General features: G+C 43.0%; 1 protein-coding gene across 1 annotated transcript in view; it reads right to left on the bottom strand.

Moving 5' to 3' along the window:
- The window catches only part of Creb5 (cAMP responsive element binding protein 5), a 398,130-nt gene that overhangs the window by 310,468 nt on the left and 75,395 nt on the right, over window positions 1-12,267 (bottom strand). Inside the window, exon 2 of the mRNA XM_028864134.2 lies at window positions 4,256-4,327. Coding sequence (XP_028719967.1) covers window positions 4,256-4,309 — 54 coding nt within the window. The 5' untranslated portion in view covers window positions 4,310-4,327. The remainder of the gene's footprint in view (window positions 1-4,255; window positions 4,328-12,267) is intronic.

Genomic DNA, 12,267 nt, shown 5'->3' with positions numbered 1-12,267 from the left:
AATGAGTTAAAGAGAAAAAATAATGTAATATAAACAATATAATATCTTCCATATTAATAAGCCATTTAAAAAAGTTATTGTTTTATTCTATATGCCTAAGTGTTTTGCCTGCATCTATGTCTGTGTGCCATGCATGAACCTAGAATCCATAGAGTTCAGAAAAGGGCATCGTACCCTGTGGAACTGGAGTTATAGATGGTTGTAAGCCACTATATGGGTGTTAGGAACTGACCCAGGCCTCCGAGATGGTAGTCGGTAATTTAACTAACTACTGATCATCTCTCTAGATTCAATAAGTTGTTTTTTTTAATAATGTTTTTAACAGGTTTTTAAAATTTTTATGTATGTGGAGTGTGAATGTGTTAGGGGTAAGTGCAGGAGAGTGCAGGTGTCCACAGATGCCAGAAGAGGACGTCATATACCCTTGTAATTACAGGTGGTTGTGTGCCAACTGAAGTGGGTGCTAGGAACAAAGTGTGGGTCCTCTGTGACATCATTACCTGCTCTTGACCATTGAATGAGCCCTCCAGCCCATAATGAGCCATTTTTGACTCTGTAAACTAGTAGACACTAAAGTAAGCGTCATACAACAACCAGAATGAAATAGTTTACTAGCCCAGGCTGGCCAAGAACTCAGGATCTTCCTGTTTAGCCTCCTACGTGCCAAGATTACAGGTATGTGGCTATAAGACTGCATATTAACTTAAGTTGCCTTCTGAATGAGACAAGTAACTGTAAACTGTAAATGAATGAGATGCGTAGTATAAAACGGACATGAGAGTTGAAAACAACAACCAACAGCGATAAGAGGAGAGTGGGGGCCCTGGGCTCTAAGAGGACAGACAGAGCATAGGGAGCATGCTCCTTGTTACTTCTGAGACAAAGATCGTGTTTACGGATCACATTGTAAAAGATCTCCCAGGTATGAGAGGCCATCCATCCCCAACAGAGCAGTTCTCTTGAAGAAGAGAAAGTGGGGCAGAGGATCCCTTCCATCACCTCCCCTAAGAAAACGCAAGCACTAACACTTCTGTGTGATCATCTTCCAGACACCCTAATCTTTTCTCTGCATGTTCCCAGACTATGGGATGGCAGGAGGGCAAATGTCATGACCACAGCAGTTGATATGTCTATGAGTTATTAATATTCCACCAACGATGACACTCAGCTGATGGTTACATTTCCATTCTGCTAAAAGATGGGCATAGTTTTATAACAGTTCGTCCATATAAAGGTGACACCGACGTACAGACACATCGTCACATCCAAAGCTGTGGAGGAGGCTTGAGATCGTCCCCCTTAAAATCAAGACACTACATAAATCCTAATTTCTTACATTTATCCAACATTTCCCACAGTCCACTTAGTCTCGTTAAAGAAACGCCTTGGCTTCCTCCTTCAACAAAATATTCAAGGGCATTCAAAAAGGGACCTGTTCAAGAACTCAGGGTATGAGTCTGTGATAAAGTACTTGCCTAGGATATGTGAGGTCCTGGGTTCAAATCCCCAGTGCTACACACATAAAAACACTTAACCCCAAAAGCCTGCCACACTCAGTCCCCTCCGACTCTGCATGCGACTTGGCAGATTCTCCCTCTTGGCTCAAATAAACGGAGGCTGTCCACTGCCCCACAGGATGCTCTGTACCCTTATCTCCTTGGCATGGCTCCTTCAAGCTCTCCTGCTCTCTCCTGCCCTCTCGCTGGCTTCTCACTCTTGACTCCCTGGCTATCCTTTAGCTTTTACGAAGCTGCCTCTCTCCAAAGGCTGCCATTAGGTCACTCTGCTTCAGCACTGCCTCCTGCCCCTGGAATGCTCCTCTAGGCCATCACTTCGGCTCCCATGCCACCGACTCACTCACTGATCCCTCCACCCTCTGCTTCTTTCTCCCATGTCTCCTTCGAGGAACTGACTGCCGAATCCCACAGCCTTTGCTCCATCCTCCAACGACCCCAGCCCTAACAGTGCAGGACACCAGTGACGACGTGTCTATGGCACTGACTTATCTATACCTTGTCTGACTCCAGTGAGGGAAAGGTGGCTTAGAGCAATGCATGAAATAGAGTGCGAGAGTATCCGTTAGTAGTTGGGGATCCAGAGCAGAAGGGATGCAGAAGAACAAAATGAAAACCCAAATGAAACCACCAGCATGGTCAACCAGGAGCAATTATGACTCTAGAGGACACCTGGCAACCTCTGAAAATATTTCCGGTTGTCACAGCTGTGGAGTGCTATTGGGGTCTGGTGGGTTGAGGCAAGGATGTTGCCAAACACTCTATAATATACAAGATAGTGCCCACATCAAAGAGTTACTTGTACTTAGATGTTAATAATGCCAAGCTTGGGACAGCATGTGCCATGCAGTTCAATACTTATACGTAGATACCTCTCTCCTGTCTGACGCAGATGAATCCCACATATGGCTAGAAGCTCTTCTTTACTGGTGATCTAACCAGGGACAAATCTGAAAATCCCACCCTAGGCCGACCACTCCTTTTGTTTCATTGGATCTCTGAAGGGTCCTGTTCCATAGAGAAGCCTTCCATTTACCTCCCCCACACAAGTAAAGTCAGTTCCCCATGGTGGTCTATTGCTTCTTCATGAAAAATTAAACTCAACTAGTTAATTGATGATTTCATCATATGATTATAGATCTGATGCCCAGGTCTGTGAGAGCAGAGATCTATGTATTTGGTGCAGTGCAGTTTTCAAGGGGCAGTTAGAATGCCTAGACACACACAGGTAGGTACCCAGAAAATGTCTAGGTGACTTGTAGTAAACAACACTTAATGTCTATTGTCACAGGCAAGCAAGCAAAGCCCTCCAATTATCCATGTTCCTTTAGCCAAGGAGGCTTACCTTAGAAGAAACGGAGGGGGAGTCTTGTTTCAGTTAGTAACCAGGTTTCAACTTAGTAAGGAGATATTCTGCATTTACCATGGAAAGTCCTCGTCTACCAGGATTTTCCCAGTTACGTATCAACCTACCCACATTCCCCTAGTATTTCCTACTTCAGAATGACTTTCAAAACCAGTTTTCTCCAAAATATTTTTCTCTACTCATTTTCTTGTTCACAAGTTAGAAAGAAACGTGAGCACCAAAACCTCTGATGAAAATCCCAGACTCTGGTTGCTCAGCAGCTGATAACGCCGGTGACGATGTTTTACGTTTCTGTGACTTTGTCCCTCCAAGAACTCCTCCTCAGATTCTCCCAGAATCCTCCACAAACTCTGAGAAACTATAATAAGGGGGGGTACTCATCTGACTCCCACCTGACCTTAGGCGCTGCCCCATACAGGACTGCCAACCCTATCACATCAGCTGGTAGGAGTGGGCCTTGGTTTCCGTGACGGTCCAGTAAAATTAAGGAGTAAGTGCAATCTCCCACATTAGCAAAATGCTTATGCTCAGATTCTGAAATATGTCCTATACCCTATAAGAGAAAGATCTTGGTATGAAAACTACCATTTATACATATCAAAACCCCTGGAACATGGTACTACCCAAAGATGGACTCTTGAGTCAAGAGCAGAAAAAGTCACCCTCAACTTTTAAAAATAAAACACAAAACTCTAATTTCACATAATAGACATGGGGTCTAGTATAACAGATTTAACAGCAGCAGCAGCATTAGTGGTAACAAGAGTGGGTGTTAACATTTACTGTGTTCGTGCCCTATATTAAACACCCTGGAAGCAGTATCTCATCTAACGTGCGTACTTTCCATTTGAAGGGAGTTACCAGAGACCCACAGATTCAGTCATGCATGCCAAGATATCCAATCCTCTTAAAACTTCTATGCCCAAGAACTATAGTTTGAGAACAGTCATAGGGGTATTCTGTTCCTCAGAAAGGATCCAGAATTCAAGCCACAATTTTGAGGCATCTCATCAAAAAAAAGCCCAGTATGTATGCAATTGGCTGCTGTAAAGTACACACCATCTTCCCCTTTCTGAATGACCACCCAGCGGAAATGGTGGGCTGGATGCGTCTGGCTTGCTTCCGGAGGAAGTTACTCATAGGGATGTCAACACTGCTTCGTTTCAGGATGAAAGGGAAGTATTTCAAACTATAAAGTGTGATCTAACAGTAGTGAAGATGAAAATCATGATGTTGATGATTAGGGATATTTTGAAAAAGTATTTCAGCAAAGAAAGACAGCCCAATGGACATGGTAACTCAATGAGAGATGCCTTCTCGGGGGAGGCAGAAGCATTTCCCCGCAAACCAGAGCACAGAGGAGCCACACACTCACCTGGGAGCAGCCTGGGGCACTGCAGACAAACGGCCTCTCCTGCTCCAAGTTCATCTTGGATTCCTCATAAATCTGAAGGAGTAAAGGAAAACAGAAGTCCATGAATATCTCCCTCTTCTGCTTCAGACACATGAGAAAGACAATGACTGCGAGCCTTCTATCGCCATTCCCCAAAATGAGCAGGTTACACATGAACACAGTGAAAACGGATCCCATTTTCCAGTTTATTGGCTCTCCTGTCTTGAGTTCCTAGTATTCCTTCTTTAGCACATGGTAAAGGAAAAGGTATATCTATTATAGAACCTAAAGCCTGCCTATGGAAAGCTAGCTAGTGGGTGCTATTGCCAGGTAAGACCCCAACTTCCCCGCAAGATTCCAAGGCAAAGTCACATGCCCTCTGCCCCCCAGTCCTACTGAGAACTTTGAAACTGGCTGCTTGGGATAGCCAGAGGGAAAACTTCAACTCTGGGTTCACTGGGCAAAAACTGAGCATGGTCAAAATCACCTTTACAAATGACCCTGAATGCCAATCAAAGTGTGGTCTACATGACTCTCTGATTAGCACACCTGTTGCTGTTGGTTTTGTTTCTTGTTAATTACAGAAAGGACCATGCAAACTTCACTTCATTATTTAGATGATTTTCCAAATACTTTTAAACCAATTTTAGATTTGTGTATATGTATTACATGTGCTTTTAATGGTACGTGGGTCTATTGCTGAGTTTTAAAACCTACTGCCTTAACCCTGAGCACAGGAAGAATTCTGTTTCTTTAAAACGCTGCCTGTGGGTGATTCCAAAGGGAAACAGTGGCGACTTGCCCACAGGGAGGAGTCCCACTGTGCTGAGGGAGGCAAACACATCATACTCTTTGTACATGTTACACCTCGTTCCCCAATCCTTATTCTTTAGGGGAATATATGCAGCCTCTCACTTTTCCAAAGCATAAAGTAAGGATGTTTACCTCAGATACTAAAGCACCAAACTAAAAACAGAGAAAAATGCAAACCCTCTCCCAACTGTAATTCCCCATTGCCATGCGTTTTCAGCTAAGCAATGCCCCACTCATTCACGTGGAACAGTGATTCTCAACCAATGCGCTGAGACCCCTGTGGGAGTCAACAGACCCTTTCACAGGGGTCCCATATCAGAAATCTTACATATCAGATATTTGCATTGCAATTCAAATAGTGGAAAAATTATACTTATGAAGAAGTTACAAAATAATACTATGGTTGGGGGTCACCACAACATGAGGAACTATGTTAAAGGGTCGCAGCTTTAGGAAGCTTGAGAAACACTGCTCTAGAAGGACTTCCCACTGGCTGCCCCACAATACCGTGATTAACATATTTTTAACGCTTTCTATAGTAAGCAGTATTATATAAGTCCCTTTTCTGTGTTTACTTATCTTTTTCTTATGAGTTAATTTTTTAATTTTTTTTAATTGACATATATCTATAAGGTAGAAATTAAACAACTCATACGCAGCCTCTAATGTTCAAATTGGAGTGATTAGCACAACTCCTTTAAACAGTGTCTTAGTGCCTGGACCCTTTAAACTTCTCTCCTCTACTTCTTCTTAATGTATGTAATGGGTTACTCTAAGCCGCCCTCACTTTACTATGTTATATTTATGAGAAGAAAGAAAACCTTAGTGTACTTGGGATCTTTTTGCTTGCTCCTGTCTGAAGAAAATTATAAGCAACAAAAATAACTTCTACTTTTTATTTATTTAATTTTGTTTTGCTGATCACAGAACATCCCTCCTTCCTGCAACAAGAAGTAAAGAGGAATAATTTTTACTGGGGAAGTAGAATAAACAGAATACACTAGCTTGATAAAATACAATAAAGTAGCTTATCCATTAATTATTAATTATTATTAATAAATCTGCTGTATTTTTCTAGACTAACACCACCAACAGCAAACACTTTTCAGTGCTTTTGTGGAAATGCCTTTGCACCTGTGAGTCTGGTGTGCTTGGCAGTGACCTCCATGCCTCCGCATCTTCTCCTTTACAACAGGGGTAGCAAGATTCATCTTCAGCCCCCTCATTCCTATATCTGATTCCTTGGTTTGGATCTTGGAAGGCATTTGAAATCATGGAGAAGAGTGGGGTACTGGTAAGAGAAGTTTGTGGGTGTTACTGGAAACTGACTCTGATATTAATCGGTCCCTGTGTGTAAAATCACAGATTACAATATATTCCCTTGATTGCCTGTGTGGTCTTTCTTGGGTGCCACTTGAGAACTTTGTTTCCTGATGTTATGAAGGAACAGTGTGTTCCAATCAAAAGTCAGATTACATGGTAGTCAAAGGGGAGAGTTCTTTCTATACGTGCACATTTATGGCTGGCATGAGAAGGTGTAATTAATGATAATTAAATGAACGTCCCAGCATCAGCTACTGCTGAGTCTCTAAAGAGTTTAACAAGCCAATGTGAGAAAGAGTTGGCCAAACTCAGGGACTAAGTCTAAGGAGAAATGGTCTTTCCACTTTAATCACTGCTGCATCCCAGTCCTTGACCCACCAACATGCTGGTTTCCCCCATAAACACAGCCCCTTTGCACCAATACTCCATTACTCTGGTTGACATCAGCGCTGGCCTCCTTAATTATCAGTTACAGTCTTCTGCTGCAAATGTCTTGGGATCAAATTCCGATGCCCATATTTGGACACGTATTAGAACCCAGTTCCACAGACTGAGCCTATATTGTGATGGCTGTCATGTTTAGAGGAACACGATTAACATAACTCGATAAATACTGACATGTGTCAGTAAAAAAATTTATACTTCAAGAGACACAATATGAGAAATACAAAGTCTCTTCTCAAACAATGTAGTCCTGAGTGCATGCTACTGAGTTACTACTGTCATTATTTTATTTTGTTTTCCAGACACAGATGAACCTATAGCAATTTATTACATGGTATGCAATAAGTATGGAGCAAATCTGTTTGGCAACTTAACATTGGGATAAAAGTCTTGAGGTACACAGCCGTTGCTAATATAAAGTGGGTTTTAAGGGATCAGTGAGGTCTAATGTGAGTGGGTGTGTGTGTACTGTATAAACCTCAACTGCTTAATTTTGATGGTCTACTGTTCCCACAAGCAGCCTCTGCAAACAACACTCGCTTGCTAATTCCTTCCCATGTAGGTGCTTGCAGTAGATCTTCTAAATGGAAGCACTCTGCCATGGAGGCCTCATTACTTTTATCAACTGGTGTGATCTGCTATGATGCATTAGTCAGGAGGCATGGTTGATTTTTACGGTCTATTATTATGGTTCTTTTCTAGTGCATAGTGTAATAATTACACTCTCAGACCCCTACTGAAGTTCCATACAGGTTCTTTTTATCATCCAGAAAGTAGGCCAGATGGTTCAGACTGGCTGTAGCCCGGTTGTTCCCCGTGTGGTCCTCAGAAGAAAGGCCTCAGCCTCTCACTTCCCATTCAGTTCTTCTACTGGCTGGGATTTTTTTTTTTTTTTTTTTTTTTTAATAAACCAAGTTTGGTTTGGCAATCACCACAGCCTGGGCTCCACTGCCTAGAGCTTCCATAGTAGGCGTTCAATAAATATTTGTGGAATGGATAATGAATCTTGAATCATCACAATAAATTGTCCCAAACAGCCTTCTGTTTTCAACTCAGGAGGCAACTTTTGCTGCCCAGTGTCAAGTTTTCAGAGAGGTGTGAGGCTGTGTGGACCACTGATTTCTCTTGTCTCTGGGTATAGTCTTTCAAAAAAATCTCCCCAGACTTGGTGGAAAAAAGCCAAAGCTGCTTTTTGGTGGAAAAAAATGGGAGGAAGCTAGCTTCTATCTGATCATTTAATACAGACATCACAACCGAGAAAACCCGAGCTCCTGGGCTGTGAGCGGCCCTCGTAAAACACCCTTTGAGAAATACTGACTTTGGTTGCACTGGTGAGAAGCAGTCCCACTTGGGCAGATGTTCACATCACTTAATAGTTTTTAAATAGTACCCTATTAATTGCTGCTTTCCTAAAGTCAGACTTGCTGTTCAGCTAAGACGAATGCTTCATGAGTCTAATTTCCCTCAACTTTTTGGAAAACAATTAAAAATCCTAATAACACAGTTTAGTTGCATACAAAGTGAGCTGAGGTTTTCCCAGTTGACAAGGAGATGGCAGGCTTGATTTACAATTCAAACCCTTCACTGCCACTGCATTCCTCTGGCTGCTAAGTGAGCTAGAATCTCTTTCTTTGTTCAGGGTTTGACCCCACAAATTCCTGGTCTAAAATGGGAAGTTGGTCCATAATGGCTGAGGCCACCAATCCATTCAAAAGCATTGCTGGCCATTAAGGATATTCTTGGAATGACTGTTTCCGCTATTAAAAACTTAGAGAGTCTACACAAAATACTCTAAATATATACTTTAAATGTAAGGGTGACATCTGAATCAGAGTGAGGAAAACTGGCATCCTCTGGTTTGGAATGATCAACCCAAGGAGGATGTTTCACCATCCAGCTCAGAGGCAGCATAGCCAATCCTTTGTTAACAGTGAGTTCTAATCTTAGTGGAATGGCACAGAATTGTCCCAGTAGAGTCACACAATAAGAGATTTGAAATGGTAAAACACTAAAAGCATCATTTATATCTGAAAGCCTAGCACCGAAAGTGATAAGGATATCTAAGACACAAACTGAACATGAGTGAACATGATCTACTGACATGTCTCCATCTCTGGTATCATTTACCTGGCTATGGGCGCAGTGTAGATCTTAAATTTTAAACTTTGGCTAGCATCTATTGCCCTACCAAGAGCCTAGAGGGATTCTTCGTGGCAGAGTTCATCTGAAACAAACCCCCTGCCTTGTTGAGCCTTCTAGACCCTTGAATGAGATCCAGAGAAGCAAACTCTCCCTCCAAACTCCCAAAGGTGAGTTCTTGAGGAAGTCTCACTGAGTGAGGCTCCAACTCAATACTGTTTTCTCTGAGAACAAAGATTATTCAATTAACTAAATTTATTACAGGCAAAGCCAATTGCTTTTAGTCAGAAAGATAAGACACGAAGCATACACAAGAAACCAACACACTCACCACAAACACATTCTACATTTAGTTTCTTCTAAAATGCCCAGCTCTGTCTCAGAGCAAAGACACAGACTGGATCTCCCACACACAAGGCTAGCTGTCAAAAGGAATTGAATTTTCAGTTTGGGGCTAAGGCTTTCCTTGAGAACGACACCATAACTCATCTTTTTTCCTTATCTGTAAAATGGGATAATAGTAGCCAACCCAGTTGAAACCAGAACCGTTCATAGAGGAACTGTCTGTCGGGAAAGAGCTGGCAGAAACTGACAGAAAACCAAGAGCCTAAACTTCTGGGACTTCCAATCTATCTTGATTTTTCAAACCTGAACATTCTAAGTCCAAATATAAAAAATAAGTACCCTTGAATTCCAGTCCAAGAAAAAAATCACTGGTTTCGTGAATAGGTCTTTGTATCTCTCCCAGCGGCTCTGTCCTTATCTTGCAATATGTCTTCTTTATGTAAAACTGACTCTTTGTATGTCTACTTCTCTGTGGATCTTTGTCCTCTCTGTGCCTCTCTCTCTCTCTCTCTCTCTCTCTCTCTCTCTCTCTCTCTCTCTCTCTCTCTCTCTCTCTCTCCCCTCCTGGCTTGCCTTTGCTGGTAGAAGGAGAGAGGCAGCTCGTTTCCTGTCCCTCTGTTATTCTTGAAGTGCACTGTAGTAAGAATCTGAATTTCATTGGGCTAGTATTATTTGCAGCTGTGCGACCTCTTTAACCCTGCTTTTAAAAGTGACATTTCAGCCCTCCAGCTTGAAATGCCTGTGTGCCGCAAAGTTTTCCAAGCAGAAAAGGGGCTAGGCCCTGGAGTGAGACTGTCCCTCACCAGTGCAAGTTGTGGCAGAAGGTGGTGTGAACTGGGTGTGGCCCTCTCCTTCCCGGAGGTGGAGAGTTGCACACGTTTGCCTAGAGCCGAACATGAATGACTATTGCACTCAAGCCAAACAAAGTTCCCCGCCTTTAGACGTGGTCACCGTCCCTTCATATCCTCCCAAGCCCAGGCTGCTCCAGGCTGAACCCGAGACCTCTCTAGGACTGTCACATACTCCATCATTATAGAGGCTGTCAAAAGTTCCCTTCCCACAAGACCCACTGTCCCCAGAAGGAAGGGTTTCCAAACAGCTTTCGTCTCTGCAAACTGACCCTGATCTTACTCCCCAAAGGAGGCCCTAGAAGGAGTGAGTGCGGGGGGGCTCCCAGCCTCTCTCGGCCTTCTGCAGGGACTTGTGGTTTTATATATGTGGCGTTTATAACCGTATATTGGAAAGCATTCCAGTGGGGTTGGTTTTTCATATGTTAGAGTCCCCACCCCCTCTTTTTTAAATGTTCCATATGTTTCTTTAGGATTTTTTTTTAAATTCATGGACTAATTGGAGGTTTTGTTCACCCTAATTTTTTTTCTTTTAACTTTCCCATCTATGGGTTCAATAGTTCAGCACATGCTCCCTGAGCCCAAGTGTGAGGCCTTAGCTTTGCAACACAGAACAGCCCTGGCATGTGTGGGCCTGAGTGTGCCCACTCGGGTCGTTGCACTTCTTCCTTCTGTCCAGCACAGTGCATTTTTGCAGAACATCTCCCATCTCCCAGAAAACTATGTTTGACATGTGTGTGGTTAACAAAACACTAGGGTGGTGATTCTCTGGTTTTTTAAGGAAGTATTGAATGTAACTAAATCACTTGGCTTGTTTCTAATGGGACTGAATACAACCTCCGAAGGAAACACAGCCTGCTTTCTTATGGCACCCAGGACCACCAGCACGGGGTGGGGTGGGGTGGGGTGGGGTGGCTCCACCCACAATGGGCGGGGCCATCCCCCATCAGTCATGAATTTAAGAAAAGCTATAGGCTTGCCTACAGCTGATCCTACGGAGGAGGCATTTCCTCATTTGAAGTTCCCTCCTCTCAGATGACTCTACCTTGGGATCAGAGAACCAGCCAGGATAGAGGTGATCAGGGCTTAGGGAGGCATCTTTCCTTCCCCAGCATGTCCACCGGTGCCATTTAAAATAATTGGAATCTTCAGAAGGAAAAACTCTATCAGCAAAGGAATGAAAGTGAAGCTGGGTATGTTCTCCACAGTGTCAAGGGTGGCTGGCCCTGAAGTCAGCTCTCCCTGTCCTGGTCTGCACTACAGTGCACTTCTCCTTCATATATATAGACCCGCACATTCTCAGATGGGACTGCTCTAGCTCCAGACAGTCACTGTTTGGGGATATGTTGATTTTTAAAGTTTTTTTTTTTTTTTAAGACTTATTTCTTTTTGTGCATGAGTGTTTTGTCTGCACACATGTCTGTGCACCATGTGCATGCCTAGTGCCCACAGGGGTCAGAAGAGGGTGCTGGATCCCCTGGAGCCGGATTTATAGACAGTTGTGAGCTGCTGTGTGGGTGCTGCAAATTGAACCCGGGTCCTCTGCAAGAGTAGCCAATGCTCTTAATCCCTCAGCCACCTCTCCAGTCCCTCAAAGCTATTTTTAAAGAAAGTGATCATCTTAAGATATTTTGAAGAAACACCATATTTTAATCTTGGTTTTCTGCACACCCATGCAAATGCTAGATAGTTTTGCTAAATACGTTGTTACATCTCCAGAAACAATGTACGTTTGATTACTGCAAAACCAGCTAAAATAGTCAAGCATCTCGTGAACCTGAGCGAATTCATGGGAGAATACATCAAACAGGACAGCAGTTATATCCAGCTCTGTTTATGGCAGGGATGGGAAGGGGCAGTATATCTTAAGATTGACTAATTATTCATGATTTACTAAGAGGATGGTTCTATCAAAATGGATGCTTTTTGCCCTTGGGTCCAGCAGGAACCTAGGCATACCTGGGAGGTATTCTAAAGAAGCCTAAAGTTCTGTTCAGAGGCTACCATATCCCACTATCAGCCAAATACCAAGTAAGACATACTCAGAGGCTTGATTCAGATTCCCAGTGTACGATGTTTCAA

This window comes from Peromyscus leucopus, chromosome 3 (assembly GCF_004664715.2).
Source record: "Peromyscus leucopus breed LL Stock chromosome 3, UCI_PerLeu_2.1, whole genome shotgun sequence".
Lineage (NCBI taxonomy): Eukaryota > Metazoa > Chordata > Mammalia > Rodentia > Cricetidae > Peromyscus > Peromyscus leucopus.
This window is presented reverse-complemented; position numbering and strand designations above follow the sequence as displayed.